The sequence below is a fragment of the Castanea sativa genome, chromosome 7 (genome assembly GCF_040712315.1).
Source record: "Castanea sativa cultivar Marrone di Chiusa Pesio chromosome 7, ASM4071231v1".
NCBI lineage: Eukaryota > Viridiplantae > Streptophyta > Magnoliopsida > Fagales > Fagaceae > Castanea > Castanea sativa.
In genome coordinates, this window is record NC_134019.1 from 28,344,685 (window position 1) to 28,371,859 (window position 27,175).

Consider the following 27,175-nt stretch of genomic DNA (forward strand, 5'->3'; position numbering starts at 1 on the left):
CACTGGATTTTATTAATAACTAGATAATCGAGTTGTATAAATTACAGACATCGGCCTATATTATTAGGGCCTAAATTTATGAACTTTCTTTTGCAAATTTAGTTTATCCAAATATCTACTTCTAAGTTTCTAAAAAAAAAAACTACTTCTAACAAATCAGAATCTATCTATGATTCGTCTCGTCACGCATACAACTTCATAGATTCTCAACTTTTCAGTTTTAGTCAATAGTTATGTAGTTTAATGATATTTCCAGTTTTCCTTTGCAAGAAGTATCTCTCCTTGTTGTAACTTGTAAGTATCAAATTTTTTTTATTGAAAAGAAGAAGAAGAAACCTTTCCGCTTTATTTGGCTTTTGCAAGATTCTAATTTGAGTACAGACTAAGTTGGCCTCTATAATCTATACAGCCTCTATAATCAATATGCAATAATTTTGATTGGATAATGGGAGATTATTGTCATTTAAGAAGCAATAAAGGAAGATAAAATTAAAATTGCTGTCACTTGTCACTGAAAGAATGTTTGACCTACAAGCTTTTAATGGATACCATACCATTGATAATATGCAAAGAGCACTTCTGGTACCACACCCTTGGCCACAACATTGCCCACAAATTGCTCATGTGGCGAGTTGTGGTTGGTGGAAGGGTAATAGTGGGTCATCCCTCCACCAACCACAACTCACCACATGGACGAGTTGTGACCAAGGGTGTGGTACTAGAATTTTTCATATGTAAATAGAACGAAATTCATGGTGCTGACACTAGATGGCTAAGATAAAGCTTTTTTTCTTTTTTCTTTTTTCTTTTTTAATGATGATGACATTGGTGCAAGTGGTGGAGTGAATTTATCCAAAGTCCAAACACTTTTGGAGTGCACCAATTTTTCTAAACTCTAGTTCACAGTAGTTCTCATAGAAGAACAATTGAGATAAGGCTAAGGGTATACTGATACAACTCTATAAAGCAAAAGGCTATATATTATTGGTTGTAGATGCAATCATCATTTTAGATTAGATAAAATTCTTCGAGTTGCAATGCAAATAGTATTGTTGTTCAAATTCTTCATTTCCTACTTGACATGTGAAGGGAAAGAGACCACTAATAATATGGCTACTTGTTTCTCAAAAAAAAAATATATATATATATATATATATATCGTGTTATGGAAAAGAAGTTAAACTGCATAATTATCCTTAACCTTTAATTTTTGTTTCAAAATTATACTTACTTTAAAATGTTTAAAAGACATCCTTACTAACTTCTAAAGGATAAAAAATAGTAATTATTTAGCAAACGACATTTATGAAACCAATGTCACTTCACTTTGATGATACTGAACTTATGACATGATATGAATTTTGTTTTTTATGTCAAAATTTTCTATGATTTAGACAATAATAAAATATTTTTTAAAATAACTTTAAAAGCATAGAGACTTAAGTGTAACATTTTAAAGATAGAGTTACAAATATGCAATAATCGACAATCCTGTCACATTCAGATGAGAGACATTTTTCTCTGTAGAGTTATGAAACAGAGTCAAATCCCATGGATTTTTTAGTTCATGAGTGTTTTTGAAGGACCACTTGTGAGAAGAGAATTCGACAAAGTTTTTTCACCAACTTTTTTCCTGGGATATGTTCTCTCCAAATAGTTGCATATGTACAATGAACGAGTTGCAAGTTGCATTTAGCCCCACACACTGTCCCTTATGGAAGTATGAACTCTTAACTCCAATGTTGACTGAACACACCCCCCCTATGTTTTATTCTTGAGAAGCGACCTCAAAGCCATATAATTCAATCATCTTTCAAGAGAAGTAACGGCGAAGAAGAGCACCACCATAATTATGAGGTCTCTAGTTCTCTATGGCATTGTTGGCGAATAAGAAAACTTACCAAAAAGATCACCACTATTAAAGGTTCAGGAGGTATCATGAGAAAAAACAGGCGCTGCCAGGAAAATTCCCAGTAAGAAAGGAAAAAAATATACATATTGGATTGGTAGTATATGAAAGAATGATGAAACGTGATTCACGGGAGGTGACATACTGACACTATATCTTTATTTTTTGCCTAAGCATTATTTTTACAAATCTAAATCAAACAAACTGTTTTGTTTTGAGATTTCATGTTTGAATACAAGTTAAAAGACTTTGCAAGAATCCAGACAACAAAATATGCCTTGAGAAAGAAAATGATACTGAGGTGAACTGTTTCAATCCTAGTACATTAAAGCAATATATGAACAAAACAAAGCAATCAAGTATTGCACATTATTACTAAGAGAGTAAATTGCAAAATACACTGCTTTATCCTAAAGTACGGGGTTGTTTGAATTTTACATTATAAAATTTGGTTTCATTAGAAAAAATCCCACTATTTGTTAGTTTTAGTTGTTAAGTGATATGTTGGCGTGCTAATATGCTTTTTGTTTTTTTTTTTTTTGTTTGCCAAATCAACCTCCCAAAACTACTAAAATCATAATTCAGCTTACACCCAAACTCATTTCTTTGTTTCAAGTGAAACGACATCATTTTGGGAGACCGATTTGGCAACCAAAAAAAAAAAACACTTTAGCACATCAGCGTGTCACTTAACATCCAAAACTAACGGAGGATGAGATTTTGCTAATAAAACCAAACTTAAGGGTGTAAAATCTAAACAACCTCAAACTTTAGAATGTACTTTGCAATTTATCCTTTTATTTATTAAGTAGCCATATTATTAGTGGTCTCTTTCCTTCACATGTCAAGTATAGGGCAAGACTTGGGTAGTTGGATCTACTAAACCTATGCACTAGACTTGATAGGACATTGACATATGATTAGAGTTGGACACCTAACATCCTATTCAATGGCGGAGCTACACATATTGGCACTCCCCCCCCCCCCCCCCCCCCCCCCAAGTTTTGAAAATTTTCTTTGTTTGTGTGTGTGTATATATATAATATTTTAGCACTTTGAAAATTTAACCTAAAAAAAAGGAGTCCCCCCCCCCCCTTAGTTGAGGTAGTCCAATGTTGCTCTTAAAAAATTAATTGGTCTAATAGTTATAGAAACATAACTTTAGTTTTCTCCATTTTATTGTTTATTGTAAAATGTGCTCTTATATATATATATATATATATATATATATATATATATATATATATATATATATATATATATATATATATATATATTATAAAGTTTGGCATCAAACATGTTTGGATTTATCTTTTTCAACCCATTATGTAGCGATTAAACGAGTCATTGACTCATTAAAACAAAATTGTGACTAAAACTACACACGAAATGTCTCTTTAATTGTCACATAATGGGTTAGAGCAAAATAGCTTCAAATATGTTTGAAGTCAAACTTGTTTCTCCAAGTTTTGGATAATTCATGTTTTTGAAAATTTCATTAGTTGAATTGAAATGTTTTTTTACTCACTTTGGTATGCAATTTGATAATTTATATTGAAAATGAAACTTTTTAATTCATTACGAATAAAAGATCGTCATCAAACATAATTTTGCTAGAAAATACTAAGCATTTTTTTTTTTTGAGTTTGTCTATATATATAGCTTATCGTGTGTGTGTGTGGGGAGGTAGGGGGTTGTCTTGACTAATATATTAGTGTCAAAACTCGGTCCCCCAAACAAAAATTCTTGACTTTTAGATCTAATACATAGAAGCCTTAGACCCAAATCATGTCCACTATGTTAAAGTTACACATTTTAACATTCTCCTTTTATTTTATTATTATTATTTTTTTTTTGCTAAAAGCATGTTAACATTCTCATGAAATATAAGATTGAGAGCCTTTGTATTTCCAAAATTCAAACCTTTAGTCTTGAATGACCATTCAAGATTAGGTCATAGAGGAAAAAACTATATATGTGATGGAAAGTAAAATTTGTCTAAAGTATCCCAACGAGAGTGTGCGCCCAACCATCACACACAAGATTAACGATCAATTATCTTTTGGTAGACCTATGAGGGGTTTTGTTTATGGCCCAGTAATGCTTGTGATGGTGTCGTTGTGCTGGTTTTTAAAATTATTCTTTTTCTTTTTAAGTAATTATTTAGGCAAACTTGCTATCAGAATAATTGGGTTCTTTCAAAAAGTGAATGGGCCATAACAATCCGTTCGGATCTTTCTCTAGGATTTGCTGTCATAATCCTAGTGATTTGAATTTCTTTGTTAACTCTTTCCTCCAAAAAATAATCTTATAAAAGTTTACTGCTTTCAAGTGAAGTTGAAGATGAGAGAAATGAGAGAGAATTAACGGTTTCCCATAGGATTTTGAATAACTTGACTTAGAAAAAAAATTTGTTTATATTCATTTATTAACATGAGTCAAAGTTCAACTATTAAATAAGCCGAACTCAAACATAATAATGTGCCTTTGATCAAGTTCATAAGAGACTCGATTAATATATAATAATGTAAATGTGTAAAATATATTTATATAAACTTGAGATTAGATTGCTTTCAAAAAAAAAAAAAGCTTGAGATTAGATTATGTGTAAATAAGTTTAAAAAATATCAAATCATTACTTATAATTTATTGATGATATAAAGTCCATTTTGTAGTAAAAGTATATACAATTTTTAACAATACAAGATTGGTGAATCTAATTTTTATAAATTTATATATATATATATATATATATATAAAATCATTCTATCTAATTAACTTAAATAATATAATTTCAACTATTAATTAATTACTAATTATTAGCATAAATTTAATCATAGTGTATACTATACATGAGAAAGGAACAAGTTAATTTAATTGCGTTCGAAAAAGTTTGAGCTTATTCAACAAGAAAATGAACTAAACTTGAACATGTAATATAGTATGATAATAAGCTCAAACTCAGCTCATGATCAAGATAAATTTAAATGAACAATCATGAACTTTTAATACTAAGCTAGTCTCATTTACCACCATAGTTTCAAGAAAGATCCTCTAAACAAATCCAAAGCAACATTGGATGAGATTTTATTTTATTTTTAAGTACGTTTTAACTGGTGTTTAAACTTTAAAGTGGCTTATTGAGGTGACCCAATCTAAAGCATTGATTTAAAATATATGGTGAGTATTGCTGAGTTTGATACAATTTCTAGAGGAACAAATTCCTGGATGGGGACATGGACCATATCCCATTATAAGACCAATTAAATGGAGTAATGATTCATAAACCAACTTCTCTACGTTGGAGATCAATTTGCTTCGAAAAAAAGGTCGATGGAGTAGACCATGCTACATGAACCTAAAGTGACAGCCTTCGAGATCGTCCATAGTGAACAATTGTCATGACATGGGGCATCCCATGTGCTCACTATCATGAAATTAACATGCATAACCCAAACGTTTTGCTTAAGAAAAAAAATAAAAGCATAAACTCCAACATAGTGACAAACAGAACCATAAGACTCGTCACAAAACTTCTGTGAAGTCAGTCATTCACACTTTTCTTTCATGGTGCATTTTCACTAGGCAGCCGTCTTATACTGCCAAGTGTACACACCCAAAACTCACTGACTCCCACCTCAGTCGGCAATTGAATCATAACTCAGAAGTTCATAACAGCTTGAATTTGACCAGCTGTAGAAATATGTGCCCTGAACCGAAAAAAATACTCACCACCCCAGCAAGTGCACTGGTATTGAGCACTAATTATCATATGATGAAAAAGCAATGCAGTTTTATTAAAAAGAAATAAAGCAGCAAAAGCTAATAGATGTGCTTCAGAAACTAACTGTACCAGAAATCATTGAACAAAAGATTCAACTAGCCAAAACTAATGCAAGTTGATGACCATGATATGGAGGAACTCCCAAGTTTCTTCTTGGAAATAGCATAACCTAGACGACAAACTTATTAATTTCCTATCCTACTAGAAAGCATAAGCTCCTACATGATACCCACTCCTTACGACTGCCCCAAATTAACTTTTCTTCTTCTTCTTTTTGGCACACAAATGTGCTGATACAACTGCCCTTTCAAGTACCTGCAAAGACAGAGCAAAATGAACATTATATATGTAAGAATTTAGGACTACATACACCAAGTGATTTCAAAATCACAGCAAATCCCAGGATACCCAAACATAACTTGTTCCCAAATCCCAAGAATGACCTTCGCAAAATCCTCCCCTCCAAGCAAAAACATGCTTAATATGAAATTGAAAGAAAGGACAATGTATAACATCCTCCCACAACCTAAACAATGTATAAAGGACAATGTCCATAGGTATCCAGTTTCTCCTCTATGTGATATCCTTTTTCTTTTTCTTTTTTTGGGGAAAAGTTCCTCTTTGTGATTTTTTTTAATTGGCAAGTTAAACGTGCACCCAGTGTGTCTTGAACATGTGACCTCACCCTCCACCTAGAACTTATATGGGGAGGAGGAGCCAGTTGAGTGCTCACTGGCTTCCTTTCTGTGATATCACATAAGTAAACATTACACTCAGTAAAGAAAATCAATATGTGCATGGATCATAGTATAAAATGATAGAAAATCCTACATTCGAGTTAAAAATGATATTTTTAGTTATAACTAAAGGATCAAATTAGGACTCAAGGTTCAAAACTCTGTCAAACATAGGCATATTCAATTAGTCACATGGAAAATATTCTCCCAACACCACACAATCAGAGAAATAAGTATGTAATGTTAGTTGAAGAGCTTTCCCTTCTTCTTTTTTCCTCTCCCACCTTAAAAAGAGAAGGAAAGAAAGTTGAACGAGAATGTATGATTTTCATCACACAAAGAATCCAGGAATATGCTAACAAAAGGACCCTATAAAGCACCATCAAAAGAGTTATGGTTTCTCTTCCCAAATGGAAGAAAACTTTAATCAGTTGCCCTGGAAGTTTTATATGGTCTTTTTAGAATCTGATGTAATCCTACATGGACAACTTTATTAGCAAAAGAACCATAGCTAGTATTCATAGAACAAAGAAAATGATAAAAACATGAGATTTTGAGTATGACTCTTAATATATTTCATCCATACCACAGCAGATAAAAGTAACAAATAAATAAACATGAATAGCTAGATCCCCCCCCAAAAAGAAAAATCATATATATAGTAAGAGACTACAGTAGTGGTAATTAGCATTTCCAACTTACTTAACGTGCAAAGAAGATCCAAAAACCCAAGATATAAAAAAACCACATGCAGATTTTTGTGTGTTTGTGTGTGTGGTTGGGGGGGACCGGGGGGGGGGGGGTTAAAATGATAGGTAAATTACTCAAGATGATCTTGGTTAAAATTTAAATTACAAGTTTCAAGTTTGGTATAATTGTCATTTAAGTCCTTGAAGTTTCAATTTTGTCAATTACATCCTCAAACTTTGCAAACATTGTTAATGAGATCCTTTCATACACGACTATTAAAAATTTGCTGTTAACAACACAATGACATATTTTTGTGCCTCCTTTGAGTTCTGTCCCATGTTAACCTTTTAACTCTTTGCCTTTATTTTTCTCTCCCTTTCTCTTCCCTAAACTCTTTCAACAACCCAATTACATTATATACAATCAATTAACCAAATTTGTTCCCAAGAATTGGAATGACAAAGTGGGAATTGAAGACCTCATATGAGAACAAAAGAATTCAATCCACTAGAATGAATAAGATCAAAACTAAGGCTGTGTTTGTTTTGGGTGTAAATGATTTTTGGAAAATATTTTACACTCAGGTCCATGTTTGGCACCACCTGAAAATAAAGTCAAACTGAAAATAGAATTCAGTTTGACCGAAAAAATCCTTGCCAACTCGTAAAATCATTTCCGTTCCTATTTTACCTTGAAATGTTTTCCAGAATTACTCACTCCTCACACACAGACCAACCTCATTTCAGCTCCAGCCCATGCACCAACCTCAACTCCACACACAGTCCGACACCAAGCTCCGGCTGCCCAGCGAAGCCAAGGCCAGCCCAGATCGTGCTGCCCCCTCCGCCCAGATCACGCCGCACCAGCAAGATCGCACCCCAGCACCAGTGAGATTGCACCCACTCAACCTCACCGCCATGCTCCACCGCTGCATGTCTCCGATCCACACCCACCCGATCTAGCTACTGCCGTCCTCCGTTGAGCTCAGATCTTGACAACTGACCGCAGGCCATGCTCCAACGTCACCGCCATCTAGATCGGAGCCTTGCATCTCATTCTCGTTGCCGCCGCTGAAGATTGTTGCCACCGCTAAAGACCGATCTCTCTTTCCTGATCTATCTCTCTTTCCCTCAATCTCTCAATCTTTCTCTCTTTGATCTCTGATTTTTTTGTTGTTGTTGTGGTGGTGTGGGTGGTGGTGTTTTGGTGGTTTTTGTGTTGTGTGGTGCTGGTGTGTGGGTGGTGGTGGATTTTCTGATATGAAATTTGTTTGGAAGCTGAGAAAATGACTAAGAAAATGTGAGAAACTAGTAGAAAATTTGCATTTTTTAAAATGTTACCAAACACTTGAAATTATTTTCTAATATAATTTTTAAAATGCAACCAAACACTAGAAATAATTTTCCTTGCCCGAAAATATTTTCACCTGAAATTATTTTACACCCGAAAAATATTTTACACTAAAACAAACGCAGCCTAAATGTTTTTTTTAAAGAAAAGAGTCATGCAGAAAAGCCCCATCAACCCATTCCCAAACCCTTCTAAAATCAATCTATACAATAGAATTAAGGAATATGTTAACAATGTAGCAAAGAATCATAAAAATATGCCAAGCACCCAACCAATTTCAAATACTACACCATTGAGGAGAACTCTAGTCTAATGTCTGGTCTTTTGCAGCATGGTTAGGTGATTGTGGAGGAAGCCTCTGATAAGAAGATCCAAGAGAAAGACACTTAAAAACTCCTGTACAGCTGTACCTCAAAGCTATCATAAATGAATCAGTAAAGCCACAGCCACCTCTCCCTTTCCTAGTACCACACATGGCCATGGACTCTTACAAGATGCCAGGCTATTATAAAAGAAACAAAAATCATAGTCAATGTTTGGGCAACTGGACTGATGGCATATGTGGATGTCTAGGCTATTTCCTCATGTGGACCTTCAATGTGAGGCTGATCCCCTGTCCATCCATGCCGGCCAAGTGCTTTGTGTCGGTGGTAGAAGGTAAATGGGTAATAAAGAAAGGGTTTGAGGAGAGAGAGAGAGAGAGAGAGAGAGTCAATGGTAAAATGGGAAAGAAAAATTAAGCTACATCATTTTTGTAGTGTTATGTATTAACAGTGAGTCAGTGACTTGGATCAAATTGACAACATTTGCAAAGTTTGAGGATAAACTTGAAAAAAATTGAAACTTTAGGTTCCAAAACAACCACAAACTTAGAGGATGCAATGTAAAATTTAACCCACAATATTTTACCAATATTATAATCTCCAAAAAAAAAAAAAAAGAAGTTTCTCTATGCAAATTATTTGACTGAATAACTTGCTAATCTAATCATTTCTAGGGTTCTACATTAACCATTTACTCATAAAAAATCAGCAATTTCACCACATTTGTTTTTTAGAAAGAAAGGATGAAAAAGATAACCTAAAATGCAGCATCATTCTCCCTGCCATTTGGATGATTGAAAGTCCTCGTGCATCACCCGTCTTTTCCATTCCACCCTATCAATTCCCAATCCCAAGTCTTTTTCATCAACCACACTTAAAAATACTAACAAACTCCTACCATACCAAGCCCTCACTCTATCAACCAAACACAACAACCATGACCAGACTTCTTTTTTTTTTTAAAGTCTCAAAACATTTTAATGTTTTCTAAGGCATTAGTGGATACATAACAACAAAAGTAGAAAAAAGTTGTTTTTTTTTTTAATTTAATTTAATTTAATTATTGTCATGTATCCCAAAAACAGCAAGACTCACAAACTACTAGCGATCCTGACAAGTACGGCGGAAGGTACCATGAGACAGCTCACAAAAAGCTCGCACGTTGACAGCAATGTGAGATGTAAGGCGAGTCGCACCCATCACGTTCCCAAGCGGCAGCAGCGATTGTGTGCATCCCAATTCTCCCAAGTTCCTATACCAAAACACAAACACAAACAAAAACACATTGGATCATTATGTTTTTCCAATAGCTAATTCATTGTGAAACTTGTTTTATAAGATAGATCATTATCATTTGAGCCCCCCAAGAAAGCGAATTTCCATAAGTATGTGTGTGAGCATCAAAATTAAACTCTGCTCTAGTTAGTTTGAAACTAATAAGTAAAAAACATTTAGGAACTTATTTTGAGGGTCAGAGAGACCTGGAGAGGGGAGCGAAGGAGAGGCGGCGGGGAGCGGCGAGAGGCGGAGGCCGGAGGCGTGGAAGTGGCGGCGATGCGCGGCGCGTTGAAGCCCTAGCGGTAGAGATCAAAGAGCGTGACAGCGACGATCCTGATCTTAAAGCCATTTCTCACTCTCTCTTCAGTCTGTGTTTTTTTTTTTTTTTTTTTGTGGTTGAGAAATGAATTAGCGTGTGGGGGCTATAAGGGTTTTTGAGGGTTTAAGAAGGTAAGGACGATAGACAGTAGAATGAAAATGAATACTAGTAGTATATGTATATTATACTATACTTATTATGTAGTACAGTAGTATTTCATACTTATTAGTAGTATTTTGCGATTGATATGGTGCTGTGGCGAAGTACGAGGATTTGTGTAGCTTCATTAGTTACGTCCGTGTTGATTCGCATCGTGTGACAATTATGTTGTCTAGTAGAAGTGTGAAACTAGGTTTTGGAACCACTGCATATACATTTAATTTTTGTTTCAATACTTGCTGATCAAGTTTTGAGTTTTTTCAGTTTGTAATCTGAAATCTAGATTATCTTTGAAGTATTATCTATCCCCTTGTCTGTACTTTTTTTTTTTCTTTACTTATCGTATTATATTTTGAATTTATTTATTTATTTTATTTTATTTTTTTGAGAAGAGAGTGATTGAACTTTAATTCATGTATACACATTTTCTCTTATTTTGTTGTATGGAATTATTCGCCTGTTGAACTTAAAGATTTATGTATTATACTACCTTTTTTTTTTTTGAATATTTGCTTGCTATGGAAAAAAAGTAGTGATTAAACTCATTAAAGTCAATTTTAGAGTTTGTTTGTATCATCCGATTAACTTAAATCATTTGATTTTTAAAGTATGTAGAGATTTACATTAATCAAAAAAGACATTAATTTTAATAATTTTGTTAATTATGTCGTAAAAATTTAATCTCATTCGTATAAGAATTTTGATCAACCACAAAGTTGGGGTAGCTATTTAATATATAAATATTTATTTCACTATAATAGTTTTTTAGTACCTACTTGCTAAAGACAATATATTTACTCTCTAAAAATTTCTAAGAATGATAACATATATCATCATCTTCCAACAATAAACAACTAAGTTTTGCTAAGAAAAATTTAAAAAAAAAAAAAAAGATAACAAAACGCATGTGACATCAAATTTTTCATTAGATAAATTATAAGTTTTGAAAATTTAAACCTAGAAATCAACGTTCTTCAGATAACAAATAAAACACCTTATATCATCATTCCAACTTTCTAAGAATTTTTACCATTTAAAACTCAAAATAAATAAAGAAAATTATTGGGATGCTAAAATTTAACGAGAGAAATTTAAACATTACACAAAAAAATATTTTAAGAATCATAAGTTTTCATTAGGGTTTAACTGAGAGAATAACAATATGATATATTTGTTCTTTTTCAAAATATTAAGGGAAAAATTGTTTGATTTTAAAGTTTAAGGAAGAATTGTAAACTACCCCAAACATAAAGGATGAAAAGTGTTTTTTTTTTTCCTAAGTTTTTGTTTTTGTGTGTAAAACTATGTGTTTTAACTTAAAATGGTGTGTAAAGAAAAAAAATATAAAAAAAGTCAACCCAAGAAAATTGTATGTGGAATAGTGAATTTTGGCTCAACAAAGTTGATTAAACCAACAAAAAATTTCTAAAAACACAACCAAATGACGGAACATTTTCATAATACCTTTATAATTTTATTATATCTTATTTTAACTTGTAAAGAATTGACAGCTCAGCAGTTTTAAAAATATTGTGACGATATCAAGATGTCTTAACATTTTTCACACAAAAAAATGCATGTCCATGACATTTTCACAACAAATTCTAAGTAGTAGGTTACTACAAGTTGTTATTGGTGGGCAAAAAAGTAGTTTCATTGGTAAGTTTAAATTAGAACCAATAACAATTTACCACATTTGATTTGTTATGAAAGTGTTGTGAAAATTATTGTGGATGTACCACTTCTTTTTCACAATACTTTTATTTTTAGTTATGACCTCTAATGAATTAACACATCAACAATTGTGAAAATATTGTGCCAATTTGTGGTGTTAATGTTTTATTATAATGTGAAACAGCGCGAATTGGACAAATCAAAAATAATATAGCAAATCTACTACAGCTTTATGCATTCACAAAAAAAAAAAAAAAACGACCAACAAAATAGTGAAAATTGAACAAACTAAAATGTTGTAGCGAAAATATTGTAACTTTTCTCATTCACTCTTTTTATATATAGAAATATACATTGCACTTACAATGTAAATTTATATTGTAAACACATAGAAATTGGTAAATGTTGTACACATTTGCAAAATTCGTACAATTTTTTATTTATTTTTTTTGCAAATGTATATAATATTTGCCACTTTTTGTGTGTATACAATGTAAGCTTATATTACAAGTACAAAGTAAACATATAAAGATCCTTAAAAAAAAAATTTTAAAAAAAAGAAGAAAAAACTCAAACCAAATTGGTGAACTTGAAGAGAAAAAAAAAAAAAAAAAAGAGGTAACTCACTAAACCAAAAATACTGTTCATAAGTGGTTCATGAGCATATTGGCTCTTTTTATATATAGATTTTCTATATGTTAACAAATGCCTCAATTACCCAACCAATCAAAGACTAGATATAAATAGTCAAAATAAAAACTTGCTTTAGTTATAGGAAAGTGTTGTGTACTCAACATTTTTACAACAAATCTTAAGTGGTAGGTTTTTATTAGTTGTTATGAGTGGGTAAAAATGTAATTTAACTTGTAGATTCAAATTAGAATCAATAACAATTTATCACTTATGATTTATGTGAAGGTGTTGTGAGCTTACCATTCTTTTTAGTTATAATCATGTGACTTGTAGCCAGCTAAAGCAAACTCAAATCTTGTGAGGTTGTAAGAGTGCACAAAAAGAATGAGAAAAGTGTGTTTACGTGGAGATAATAACAGAATGTGTACAAAAAATTAAATGCAAAAATGCAAATCACACCCTTTAAATTTGGTCAATTGTCATTTTAATCCTGTAAGTTTTGTTTTTATCATTTTAGTCCTGTAAGTTCACATTTGCTATTATCATTAATCCTTCCTCCATTCCAATAAAAAGTTACCATTCAAGACTAACAATTATTATCAAAATATAAAATTACAAGACCAAAATGACTCAAAATGACAATCGGCTAAACTAAAAATGATTATTTGTATTTTAGCCCAAAAAAAAAAAATTATATTAAAATTTTATCTAGTGTAATAATTATCAGGAGCCATGGGCGGAAGGACTAAGAGTGACAGTATCTACGAATCTACGAGACCAAAATGACTCTCTCTCTCTCACACACACACATAGGAAGTGTAAGTTGAGACAGACAAGTCAAGCAGATGGAGAATTATTGCCATCCCTACAAATTCTACAACATACCACAACCATAATGTCATTATTGTTAGTATACTATCGATTACGAGGTAGATAAATTGTTGCATGAATGTAACATCGATTATGAGGTGAATAAAATTATGCACAAGAGTGAAACCTGTATACATTGTGACACTCAAAGATATACATTTTCCCCCCAAAGTAGTTGATTCCATTCTCTTGGGAATTTCAGATTAGGGTAGGGTTGGTGGGCTTGAGCTGTTATCCCTATGTGGCTTCACTCAACTAAGTATTGACACTCGTCTTGTTAGTTGAGGCTGTACATAAAAGTTACATGTTTAATGGTTACTGGCAATCAAGAACACAACAGGAAGTTGAATAAAATATATCTTTATGGAAATGAAACACCTATCCCCCTTGAGCATACAAAGCAGAGGGTAAGGAACCAAAAATCAAGCTACGAACAAGAATGATTAATTACCTTTGCAAGCAACTATAATACAAAAGATAATTACCTCAAGCGATTCTCTTAAGTGGAGAAACAACACCAAAAATAAAATGTAAGATTAAATAGGAAAATATATCAATATGAGTAACGTTCCTATAATCTGATTGATCTTAACATCCAAGAAAAAGCTGCTTCTAGACTGAGTATTTTTTCACACATTTTAACTGTGAATTGAATGTGTAGACTATGCCAGATAATATGTTTGCTGTGACTACAGTTCCTCTGTAGTGTAACATTTTTAAAGAATTCTGGTCCTTTGACCAAAGACCAACTTCATGAAGATTGCTATCTTTCCAGCAGATGCTGACTGTCACCCCACCACGCGCCCTCAATCCTTTCACACAACCATCAGTCCATTTATCCCGGGGAAGAGCAGGAAGTAAGTACAGGTCCTCTATGGTGCTCTGGATAAGCATTTCTGAAACTGCTGCAATGAAACTGAAACCAAAATACTATTTAGCTGTGTTGATCACCAACATATTGATACTTCAATGTCAAAATCTAGTTGCAACAGGGTTTAAAGGAAAAAACAGCAATTAAAATATATTGCTTTGTTATTTTCAGATATCGCAAAGCCGGTAAGTTAGTACTTCCTGCATTCAAAATTCAACCCCTTAAACAACCTCCAATAAAGTATAGTTTAATAAAACTGAAACATGAACAAGAGACTTTGTTTGAGGCACATTAATAGCAATTGAGCGTAGTGGTACTTGCAAAAATAACAATTCCACTGAAGGTTTCTTACTCTTTTTCCACCTTAATTTCTGATTTTACTACAAGTTAACATGCTTATACAAAAGCACCAAAATGTGCACCCTGATACAAGCACATTAAACTTAAACAATGATGCTCCCGCATTTGAAAAGATACAATTTATCAACAATATGACAAGGAAAATAAATACATTCATGCCACCCCCTCCCCCCACAAACCAAAAAGAAGAAAAAAGCCCTTCAATCCTCCCCTTCTTTTCTTTTCTCTATTATGTTTTTAAAAAGTGCAACTCAAAGCTCAACTCCTGGAAATTTGCAAAACCTACCAGATATACTTGGCATCAGGCTTTAGTAAGAACACAATCTTTTTTCTTTTTCTTTTTTTGAAAGGTTTAGAACTTTAGACAATCATTTGATGGTTGCCATACAGTATCATTGGAATGCACACAAAAACTGCTACTTACCCAAAGTTAGCATCAATCTGGAAAGGAGGGTGTGCTGCAAATAGATTACCATACAGTCCTCCTTCAAATGGTCTCTCAAAATCTGGATCCACCAGCTTTATCAACTTCTTGACCATTCGATATGCATTGTTACTGTTGTAGAGACGCGCCCACAAAGCAGTTTTCCATGTAGTTGACCATCCCGGACCATCCTCTCCTGTTTAAAATGATGAAAAAGAAAGAAAGTAATATTATTTGACTACCGGTCGTGGCAATGTCATAGTTGATGAAGTCCAGAAAGCTACTCTAGATTTCAGGCTGCATAAGTTCATTAGTTGATCCAAAATCTTTACCACGGTAGCATGCATAATGTGATTCTAGTCCAATAAAAAGTCAAATTCCAAGTGAAAAGTTGGTATTTACATATTTTAAATTTAATTGTGAGATATAATAGTAGACCTCCTTCCTTTATTATTTAAACATCTGTATACAATTTTTTGTTTGTGTTTGTATGTGTGTAGAAACAACATTTTGCATTTTAAAGTCGCACAACATTTGGATTTTAATAGTTTCTATCGGTGATAATGTATAACAATCTGATTATATAAGTATTTTATACTATAAGACATTTGAAAGTATAAGTATAAAATTCTCTAACACCCATCCAATGTTATGTCATTCTGGCCACACCCAAGAGTCTCCAATAATCACACTTGTGCTTTCTAGAGTTTATGCATCTTCTTCACCAATTTAGAATGACTTTTCAAAAATGTAAAATTAACACTTTTGTTAAATATTATGCAACAAATTTACATTTTGATTGCATTGAAAGATATAGGAATTAGAAAACAAAACAACCTTAAATGAAATCCTAGAGCAAACGCCAATCAAACAGAAACCCACCAAAAAGGACACACCATTAAAGAAAGAACCATATTCAAATCATGTCCCTTTTTAAGTGTTGCAGCAAACAAACAACTAAAACACAAACCCATTAGACCTACCACATTTGGATCTGAATCTAAAATTATTCTTAGATCCTCCCGTAACACGTCGACTCCCCTCAACAAGGGTGCATTAAAAAAAAGGATCTTAGGGGGATGTTAATAGAACCTCAAACTTGGAGAGATGTTGGTTGATCAAACTTAGCACATTTTAGACTATATAATCTATGCCTATCCCAAAAAAAAGAAGTTAAAGACTATTTTTCCAAATCTAGGGTGACATAGCTGCACCAAATAATCAATCTAGTTAGTTCCTAGCAAAATAAATAAGTACATAGAAAGATAATAAAAATTAACATAAATATACAAACCCCGTTTATAGAGAGAAGCCTCTGCAGCTTTACAGAGGTCCGGAGTATTCTCAACAGTTATTGTGCGCCCAGGAAACAGCCCATATAGGTGCGAAAGATGTCGATGATGCACATCTGGGTCCTCAAAATCTTGTGCCTGTCTTAACACAGACTGAGTTTGTTATCTCATTGTATAATCAAACTTCATTACTAACTCCAAAGCAAGAAGTTTTTATAATCAAGCTACTCACATACCCACTCCATAATGGAACCATCTGTGGCAATTTTTGTTGGATAAAGCCTTGGTAGAGCCTTGTGCACTCTTTCAACAAGATAATCCTCTTTCCTCCCCAGAACCTGTGGTCAAAATCTATCACGATATAAAGATATAGAATATAAGAAAATTAAAAGGAGGATTGTTTGTCTGGTAAAGAATAAAAACTCCACCTCAGAAGCAGAAACAACAGCAGAAAAAACTTCTTTTATGATTGCCATGTCCATCGTTGACGAGTAGCTCACGGAAGCAGACTTACCATCAGGAGCAACAAAGTCATGCTCTGGAGAAGTTGAAGGGTTGGTTTCCAGGTATCCTCCACAGCCTTCGATCAACCAATCCAGAAGAAAACATGCACATCCTTCCAACAAAGGATATGCCTTGACTTTAAGAAAATCCTAATTAAGCACAAATGACAGAACATATTAGCAATGATTTGCATCCAGTAAGTTAGCTTCTGTTAGCAGAAATTATAACCGGTACTCAGCTGCAACATTAACAAAAGTGTGTTTAAGAAAGGTAAAAAAAATATATATTCAAGCCCCCTAAGTAAAATATGTTATTCCTTGATCTAGTAAAGTAGCACTAAAAATATGAGACACAAGTACCACAGCACTCCGCATGAGCTTGATATGTGTGTGTATGTGTGTGTGAAGCTATTCACATATCAACATAAATGTTCATGACAATTGGTATAGCACGGGTGGTTGTGTGTTACTTTCTACAGCTTTCATACCTTTTGTCATTAGTTGATGTGTTCTGGTTCAGCACATAAGCAGTTGCATGATAGTTTGTCTGAGCTTATGTACATGGTTGAGCTTGTTTACGAGCTTTAGCTTTGGACAATTGGTTCACCAACAAGTTTATTTTATCACATCGAAAAATTAAAATTTAACACACTTATTAATTAGCTAAGCCTAAATTCCAGGGCCCTTGCACATTACTTCATAAGTAGGGTACTAAGGACCATCTGCCACCTAAAAGAACTAACGGAAGTACTTTGTTCAATTTGTTTCAGTTGTCCAATTCTATTACAAAGGGCAATCTTGAAGACTTGCAAAGCTAACCTAGGATTTCATCTACTACAGGTTCTACCCTAGTACCATCTGTCACCTAAAAGAACAAACGGAAGTACTTTGTTCAACTTGTTTCAGTTGACCAATTCTAGTACAAAGGGCAATCTTGAAGACTTGCAAAGCTAACCTAGGATTTCATCTAGTACAGTTTCTACCTATTAGAAGAGTCTTTTCTATAACCTTCCTCTCACAAGGAGCAGATTTTTATGCCAACAATAGACTGAAGCTATAAACATGTTAAAAAAAAAAAAAAGAATCTTACCTTGTCTAATGTATAGGTATAGTGATCCCATAAATGGGTACAAAGCCATGCTCCACCCATTGGCCATAACGCCCAATCAACATTACCTTGATCTGCCGATGTTTTTGCCCAAATGTCAGACTTATGATGTACAACCCAACCACTTGCTTCATAATTTACCTGTAACATTCTGCGATGAGATAGTTTACCAATAACATTTTGTGATATAAAAAAATTAAACATAGGAATATACAAATGAAAAAATTTTATTGGAAAAAGTCATATCAGATGCCAAAGGTGTTAACAGAGATCATGCTGGTTTTAGGCCTTCTGATGCTTCATTGCCTAAGTTATATAAACAAATTTTCATGGTTTAGGCTGCCTCCGCTTTTCTGAAAGCTAACAATTGTTTCCGCATTGATTCATCTGGATAAGCACTATGCTGTCCCAACGGCACAGTATAAAGCATAACAGCATTGAGTTAGAGACTAAACTTTCCTATTATCATACTCCGGGGGTGGTGTGTAAGTTAGACATTGAGAAAGCCTATGATCATGTGAATTGGGACGCTTTGTTTTATCTGTTGGAGAGGATGGACTTTGGGGATAGATGGAGGAGATGGCTTAAGGCTTGTGTCTCTACCGTTCGCTTCTCAGTTCTGGTTAATGGATCTCTTGCTGATTTCTTTGGTAACTCTAGAGGTCTCAGACAAGGTGATCATTTATCTCCCCTTCTCTTTCTTTTGATCATGGAGGCTTTAAGTCGTATCCTGAAGAAATCTGAGGAAGGTGGTCTCATTCAGGGTTTTCATGTGGGTCCTATTAATTCTACCGGTATCCATGTTTCTCACATTTTATTTGCTGATGATACCATTCTTCTCTGTGAGACCTCTAGAGAGCATATTCTTACTATTAGGCTGGTTTTAACTTGTTTTCAAGCTTTTACTGGTTTTAAGGTGAATGTGAGGAAAAGTGAAATTGTCCCTATTGGGGAGGTGCGTAACATTCAATCTTTGGCCAATATTTCTCAATGTAGGGTGGGCAGTTCGTCTATGACTTACTTGGGTATGCCATTGGGAACTTCGTATAAAACAACATCTATTTGAAATCCGATCCTTGAGAGGATGGAAAAGAATCTTTCAGGCTGGAAGTTCCTTTATTTGTCAAAGGGCGGTAGACTCACCTTGCTGAAAATCACCCTTTCAAGCCTTCCAATTTATTACCTTTCCCTTTTTACTATCCCTAAAGCTATGACGACTAGATTGGAACGTATTCAGAGGAACTTCTTGTGGTGTTTATCAGTTGAGTGTTTCAAATATCCTTTGGTGGTTTGAGAAAAGGTCTGCTTACCGCGTGAGTTTGGTGGTTTGGGTATTCGGAATTTGACGTCTTTTAATCTGGCCCTATTAGGGAAATGGACTTGGAGGTATGGCCATGAAACCGCTCATCTGTGGCGAAGGGTCATTGCCATGAAATATGGGGCAGGAAAAGGGGGTTGGTGCACTAGAGCTTGTCGTAGGGCTCATGGTTGTGGGTTATGACAGAGTATTAGTGAAGGGTGGAAACTTTCGCAAAGCATGTCTCTTTTGTGGTGGGGGATGGTTCTCGTATCCTTTTGTGGCAAGATAAGTGGACTGGAGATGTTCCTCTTAAATGCTTTATCCTCAGCTATTTCCGTGTTCAGCTAATAAGGAGGCCTTTATTTCAAATGTGTTAAGCCCTCCTATAGGTGATAATGGCAGAGCGTGGAGTTTAAGATTTTACAGGGAATTCAATAATTGGGAGTTAGCGGCTTCCTACTCCCTTCTTCATTTCATCCAAACTCGCACTCTTAGGGGTGGAGGGTGTGACAGGTTTAGTTGGGATCTTAATGGAAGTGGGAAGTTTGATACTCGGTCTTTTTATCATTAGATTCGAAATGTAGCTCCTTCCACTTTTCCTTGAAAGGGCATTTGGAAAGTTAAAGTTCCTAAAATAGTGGCTTTTTTCATATGGACAACAACTCATGGTTAGATTCTAACCTTGGATAACCTTATGCTTCATGGTCGTCCTTTGGCGAATCGTTATTGTATGTGTTGTTGTAATGCAGAATCTGTAAATCACCTGTTACTTTTTTGTCCGATAGCTCATTCTTTATGGATGTATATGCTTCGGTTGTTTGGGATCGATTGAGTCATGCCAGGTTTAATTGTGGACTTATTATTTAGTTGGTATCATTGGCTTGGGAAGCATAGTTTTGATGTTTGGAATTTAGTCCCAGGCTGTTTAATGTGCACTATTTGTTCTGAATAAAATCGACGGTCTTTTGAGGATGAGGGTAAAACTATGGTTCAGTTATTAGAGTCTTGCCAGCAGACCCTCTTTGATTGGTATCGATGTTGGGGTTTCTCGGATTGTTCTACCCTTATGGATTTTCTTTCCTCTATTAGAATAAATAAGGGGTTGCTTATGTCTTTTGTTTCCTTTTTCCTCTGTTCACTACCATGAACTCTTTGTATTTTTCTCACTTTTCTCTTATTAATAATATTCTCTTCTTACTTATCAAAAAAAATATTACCAAAATTTTTTCTCATGAAAACCTCATATGCACAGGCAAATGCAAGACTTCCTCATCTTAGTTTATTACTATTTCTGTATGCCCGCTACTTAAAATGAGAATGCTAACTTGCACCAATTGAGAATGTTCAAAATTGGCTTGACATGAGAACATTTTAATAAATGTTTCAAAAACAAAAACAAATAATATGGATGAAATAGAATAATTTGATTTAAGGCCTTAATATAAACTAGAATGGGGAAACTGTCTTACTTCAGCAGTTTTACGCCCATTAATTGACAAAGAGGAAATGAAATCAAACAACGGCTCTTGGCACTCACTAAGGTTGCAAGGAAGGGAAGGCCAGTAATTCATTTCAAGATTAATGTTCAAGTGAGGAGCTCCGCTGAACACAAACATGAAGGAGTTAGTAACTCTCAGACTAAATCTTGATGCAAGTAATTTAAAAGGTAATTGTAGGCGTGTAGGTGCTTTATGACTTATCAATATCTTACATCAATGTGTGACCACATATAGGAAGAGGTTTAGCCAATTTTGCATATTATTTTGCATGCAAAAAAGTAGAAACTCAAGTACTTTTAGATATGACAGATATTCTCGCTCGCACTCTTTTATGTCTTTCTAGACAACCTCATTTCCTGCACAATCTTTTTACTGGCGATATTAAAATCTCCCAAATAATTAGAGAGATGGACAAGGAATATAAACACTTCTAAAAGTCCAAAAGAAATTCTAAGGAAAAAAGGAGAGAAAAGCATCCTTTGATTCTCCAATTACTTTTAAATTGGAATGGTGACAAAAATTAAAGACATAAATTACTTCTAATGCATCCAAGTATGACAACCACATGGCAAACAAAGTAGAGTACCATATACTTAAAATTTAGATCACCTAATGTACAAGAAAACAGTACAATTGCAATAGTGAAAGATGGGGTTACAAACTCAACGAGCTGCACTAATTAAGGTCATTCTTTTGGTTAGAAATTGCCTCAAATTCTTATTTTGAATTTGTTCTGGGCTTTCTTAGTATGAAAAGTCAACTCCATATTTAGGAAGTAAATTGGTATTCCTTGTCCAGTGAGAAAGGTATTCTATTCTAGTCCACTAAAGAATAGGTATTTAAGTGTTTTATATAAACAATATTGCAAAGATTTGGTAATTTTAGCCCAAGAGGGGGAAAATGGAAAAATGAGAAGACTCTTAGTAGAACAAAGAGAGATTTCTTCAAAAGTACTTTGGTCATACTTTCGGGGTTGAAAGATACCTGTGTGTGAGTTGAGAGTTTGTTATTGTGCAAGTGTGAGAGCCACGGGTGTATTGGAGCTTTGGGATTGTGAGCATCTCGTTTTTAAGTTTGTTGGTTGGTATTGAAAATTTGTTTCGGGTGTAATTGGAGTTGGACTAGTTTAAGTTTGTGAGATTTGTCAGAGTAATTGTGTGAATGTAATTCCTATTATTAATAATGCATTTTTGGTTGACATTGACTGTGGCTGTAATGCTGTATGCATAAAGTTTGTCAAACCATGTTAAATTTTGTGTCTTGTATTGCTTTTCAATGTTTTGAGTGTTCTTCACAACATTTGATATATCTGAAGTACACACTAAACCCCTGCTGAGTGTGTGTGTGTGAGAGTGAGAGAGAGCAGAAATATCAAGCAAAATAAAAATACAGCAAAAGTGGATGAGAGAAAGAACAATAGTTAAAGGAATGAGGAGAATATAACATACTCCCATTTTGGATGAAGTTCATTATTCCATAGTCCCTGCAGGTTTGCCACTTGAGTTCCAGGCCGTGAACAAGAAATAAGTAGATATCGTCCATACTGAAATAGAAGCTCCACCAAGGAAGGATCTTCGTCAGTTTGAAAAGATTTCACTCTCTCTGCAGTTGAAACTGAATAATCTTTACATCCTTCAAGATATAAATCGGTTGCTGCGGATGCATTTTTATCCAGAGACCCAACAGATATTGAGCATTTTGCAAGCTGCAGTGAGAGACGATGAAAAAGATTCTGATAATCATCCAGATGATGTGCATAAAGATCAGAGTATGACAAATCCCTAATTCGCTTCAATGCACTGATAGACTCTGCTGTAGGATTCCTTTTAGAATCTAAAGGCTTCATGAATGGCCCATCGAATGAAGATGAAGCGACTAAAAGCAAAATAGCCCAATCTGAACCCTCAATGCTCAACTTCTTGTCATCCAAAACATGAATCACACCTCTGCCATCACTAATCTGTAAATCAAGAACTGCAGAAAACTTAATTCCCTTTGAATTGCCATTTGCATCCCTTGCTGGGGGGAACCTTTCACCAGGACAGAATCCTTCCATAATAACCTGATTTTTGTCATTAATGTAAGAATGATGATCTAACTTGCTATCTAGAGACACTGAGAATGATAGACACCCTGGTTTGCTTCCAGAAATCTTTGTCACGATCACTTGATCAGGATTGGAAGCAAAGTGTTCCCTTGTAAATTCTACATCACCCACAGAATATTTTACTCGTACTGTCGCAGTATCCAAGTCCAACTCTCTGTGGTATGTTTCTTCAGCATATGTAAGATGGGAAGCATCAAACTCCAGCTTGATGTCACCAAGAAGTTGGTAAACCTGGATCATCACCAGTTAATCATTACAATATAATACCCAGACATACTTGAGCTTTCTTCGTGAATGAATTAATCAACCTCAACAATGATGATCATGAGCTTTTAAAAATGTACAGAAAACTAGGATACCCTATATACCAGTAATGCAGGGCAACAAACTCTCAAGGGGAACATTTGTTTGAAAATAAAAAAAGAGAACAATACAGACATATAGAACCTAAGATTCAGCACCTAGAGATGAAAACAACAACAAAAAAACCTAGGAATCACCACCTAGAGTTGCTTGGAATCAACACCAAACATGAGAAAAAGATATGAACGCAAGAATCACCATCTAGGGATTGCTTGAAATCACTACCAAGCACTGGAATTCCATGCGTTGACAGATTCTATCACCTTTTAAGGCAAGTTTCTTTCATGAAACAAAGACCACTTTCATGGTAACTTACATAGTTGATGCTGAAAAACACAGTATTATTTTGGGTAGCCATAATCCCCCCCTCCCCAAAAGGAAAAAAAAATTAATTCATAATATTCTTATTTATCAAATGCAGTTTGGGATACAAAAGCCTATATATAAAATACAAGCCACCAAAACAGTTTCAACAATCACTATAAAGTTACATGTACAGGGTAATAAGAAAATTAACAGCTATATTAAAGGAAATGAATAACACACCTCAGCTAGATTTCCAGTCAACTTGATGGCCGCTTCGGTAGCTTCTGCATATTTACCATTGTCAACAAGTTTTCTGACATCTAATAGAGCCTCTGGAGCATTAGGGTTCGTGTAGTTGCCTGGTGTCCCAGTCCAGAGTGTGTCTTCTGAAAAATTTTGTACACTGTGAGTTGTCCACTTCTCTGCTCATTTGTATGTCACACAAAGCCATGAAACAAACGTATATTTCCTATTATTATAAACTTTGATTAATATTGTTAATCTATTTCAGATGCTCCATTTGGTTGCCAATTAACCATAGAAATAAAATAAAAAATTTGGAGCTTCAGATCTTCCATAATCTAGTTGCGGAAGACACTTCCACCCATCTGGGCATAACACCAATTGTACTAGTACAACACAAAGCATAAAACTGATGATATTATTAATCAGAAGATTATCTGACATATCATTGGCAAGTAACACAAGCATCCGATGGATATTGAACCCACAACCTCACCTTCCACCTAGCACTTATAAGGGTAGTTAATTTAGAGTTCATTGAACTCAAATATGATATCTATGAGCTTTGCCTAATGCATGTCAAACTTGATTGAAATAAAGCAGCCAATTAAACAATCAGTATCACAATCAATACTAAAATTACTCCAAAAACTAAAAGCAGAAGCTACTGTACAACTTTGGTAATTAAAGAAAACTCCATATTTAGCAAAGACAGCCACAAAAGTCCTGCATTCACATGTTAATCATTCCAAGAAACTCAAACCATTTCAGCAAAAAAATAACTGCCCATATGTATTATTTTCGGGTGCTGCAAAAATAAGGAAATTAAGCAAAATGAAACTTCCCATCATATTAATTCTTCCAACTTTCAAAGCTTATGTACCTACACAATAGTTATTACAGCATTAGCAGATTCACTTCACTTCCTACCATATCACTTCTCACAACTTTTGGCAAGAAGTAGAAAGTTGTTAATACAAATTTTGTACTAAAACAATTTTAGGCCTTTTAGCAACTAAAAATTATCACAATATGTAAACTATTGCAAATCGGTGTTTTGGGTTTTGGTTTGGATTTTAAAAGCGCACTTTTAGTGTTACATTGTTTCTCCATGATGGCTGCGGTCTATCATTAGACCTAAGACACCAATTGGGTTTGGAGTAAGTGGAGTTTGAACCCTAAAAATACTTTACAAGATGAGCTAACCAAACTGACCCTTATTAATTTATATACATTCTTTCTCCATGATGATTGCTGTGTATCATTACACTACTTTAACACTAAGACACCAGTTGGGTTTGAAGTTTGAACCTTCACAAGATTTATTAAAGTTTAAAAAAATAGCAAGCAAAAGACATTGGTTTTTGGTTACATAGTACCATTGAGCTGGAGAGTCTCAGACGCGACACCGCCCCAGACCATGGCTCCAAGGCGGCCGTTGCCAATGGGAAGCGCGTCGGTCCAGTGGTTGGCCGCCCCATTGAACGTCACTTTCAGAGGCTTAGCCGCCGTCTCCATCGGATTCCACAGATCCCACCCTGATCCTTTTTCCATAACTCTAACTCTAACTCTAACAAACAACCAAGATAAAGGATTGTATTGTTGTGATAACAAAAAATAAATAAACCAACAACAACAACCACAGTAAAAAATTCCGTTTGCTTTTAAATTTCCACTGTGGGACCGGGACCCGAAAATGTTTTCACTTTGACAATGACGACCAAAAAGAAAAGCGATGAGTAAACATATATAAAACATCCGTACAAGAAAAATAGAATAGTTCGGAATATAATCAGTGAAACTGAGGGCAGAGTGAAGCAAATTTAACGAAGCAAGGAAGTGAAAGAGAGGAATGACAGGAAATCAAAGAAACAGAAGGATTTCGAAAGAATAATAATAATGATTTCTATTGTTTGTACCGAAAGATTAAACAATCGGTAGAGTTAATAGTAATATTCTTTCGAATCCTTCCATTCCGAAGAATTTCCATTGCACCATCTCCCTTTAGCTCTCGCTCTTTCATACTCTCATATCACTCTCTCAAACTCTCTACTCTCTACTCTCTCTAATCGCTCTTTTGGGCGCAGCACAACACTACACTCCTAGCGGAGTTGCAATGCTCACTATATAGAACCCACTTGCACTTGCAATGTGGAAACTGGAAACAACTCCTATCAAAAAATAAATAAAATAATGTGGAAACTGGAAACAGATCCTATAAAAAATAATAATAATAATAATAATGTGGAAACAGCTTATTTCGAGTTTGTTTGGATGTGAAATAAGTTCAGTTTATTTGAGTTAAGGTGGGTTTTTTTTTTTTTTTTTTTTTTTTTCACCGTATTCTTCAAAGTTTTTAACCAGAGACTAATTACTGTTGAAAATTAAAAATTTAAGGTTTGTTTGGATAACATTTATTATTGAAAACTGTAACAAAATAATTTTTAAATGTGTGAATTGTGTCGTGAGACCCAGTTTTAAAGTTATTTAAAAAAAAAATTTATTTGTAGGTCTCATGAATAGCGTACGGGACCCACTAAAAAAATGTTAGATACTGGAAAACGCTCAAAACGCGCTTCCCAAATATACGTTTATTGCTGAAAATACTGTAACAAAATAATTTTTAAACGTGTAAATAGTGCTGTGAGAGCCAAATTTACCTAAAAATTTGTGAAAAAAAGAGTTAATCATACGTGAATAGTACCACCATGACCCACTAAAAAAACGCTGAACGTGCAGATTGGGCAAAACACCCAATCCAACTGCATGCTTAGTCCTATTTTTTTTCACTGTTTATAGGTCCTATTATACCATTTAAGTAGCTTTTAACTTTTTTTTTTCTACACTTTTAATAAGTTTTCAGTTACAGCTAAATATCTCGTTTCTTTGTTGATTTTTTTTTTTTTATACAAGATAGAATTCTATTCTAGCTTAATCTAAGTGTATATGTGTGTGAAGCTCCTTCTTGAAGACTTGAACTCCGGCCCTTACCCCCCAAACCCCACAAGCACTTATACTTATGGAGTGACCATTACATCAAAGGTGTGCGGTGATTATTAAAAATTTTTGAAAA

The 27,175-nt window shown here is 34.3% G+C and overlaps 2 protein-coding genes across 6 annotated transcripts; both read right to left on the reverse strand.

Moving 5' to 3' along the window:
* Nucleotides 1-5,682: 5,682 nt before the first annotated feature.
* On the reverse strand, nucleotides 5,683-10,682 carry LOC142643241 (uncharacterized). Of its 4 annotated transcripts, none has more exons than XM_075817779.1 (4): nucleotides 10,275-10,682; nucleotides 9,927-10,045; nucleotides 9,551-9,627; nucleotides 5,683-6,008 (listed from the first exon to the last, which is right to left on the reverse strand). In XM_075817779.1, exons 1-3 carry the CDS (start codon nucleotides 10,418-10,420, stop codon nucleotides 9,605-9,607), a joined length of 288 nt encoding a protein of 95 aa, XP_075673894.1. In that variant the 5' UTR covers nucleotides 10,421-10,682; the 3' UTR covers nucleotides 5,683-6,008; nucleotides 9,551-9,604. The 4 variants fall into 4 exon arrangements, with proteins under 4 accessions (XP_075673894.1, XP_075673892.1, XP_075673893.1 ...); XM_075817778.1 differs by having other exon boundaries at nucleotides 5,883-6,008; nucleotides 9,889-10,045; XM_075817777.1 differs by lacking the exon at nucleotides 9,551-9,627 and having other exon boundaries at nucleotides 9,889-10,045.
* Nucleotides 10,683-14,207: 3,525 nt separating this feature from the next.
* Nucleotides 14,208-26,206, reverse strand: LOC142642079 (alpha-L-fucosidase 2-like). Of its 2 annotated transcripts, XM_075816433.1 has the most exons (10): nucleotides 25,482-26,206; nucleotides 24,100-24,245; nucleotides 22,532-23,421; nucleotides 21,054-21,186; nucleotides 18,267-18,425; nucleotides 17,102-17,326; nucleotides 16,910-17,011; nucleotides 16,676-16,811; nucleotides 15,382-15,577; nucleotides 14,208-14,642 (listed from the first exon to the last, which is right to left on the reverse strand). In XM_075816433.1, exons 1-10 carry the CDS (start codon nucleotides 25,858-25,860, stop codon nucleotides 14,339-14,341), a joined length of 2,670 nt encoding a protein of 889 aa, XP_075672548.1. In that variant the 5' UTR covers nucleotides 25,861-26,206; the 3' UTR covers nucleotides 14,208-14,338. The 2 variants fall into 2 exon arrangements, with proteins under 2 accessions (XP_075672548.1, XP_075672549.1); XM_075816434.1 differs by lacking the exon at nucleotides 21,054-21,186 and having other exon boundaries at nucleotides 18,267-18,435.
* Nucleotides 26,207-27,175: the final 969 nt, after the last annotated feature.

Bases quoted from the DNA above. Each gene is read 5' to 3' on its own strand.
- LOC142643241 (XM_075817777.1), bottom strand. From the start codon at position 10,420: ATGGCTTTAAGATCAGGATCGTCGCTGTCACGCTCTTTGATCTCTACC. The intron at 10,046-10,274 runs GTCTCTCTGACC...GTTTTGGTATAG, and splicing joins TCCTTCGCTCCCCTCTCCAG to GAACTTGGGAGAATTGGGAT.
- LOC142642079 (XM_075816433.1), bottom strand. From the start codon at position 25,860: ATGTTTTATATATGTTTACTCATCGCTTTTCTTTTTGGTCGTCATTGT. The intron at 17,012-17,101 runs GTGGAGTTTTTA...TTTTGACCACAG, and splicing joins CTGTTGTTTCTGCTTCTGAG to GTTCTGGGGAGGAAAGAGGA. The intron at 15,578-16,675 runs GTTTGTATATTT...CATTTTAAACAG, and splicing joins GGCTTCTCTCTATAAACGGG to GAGAGGATGGTCCGGGATGG.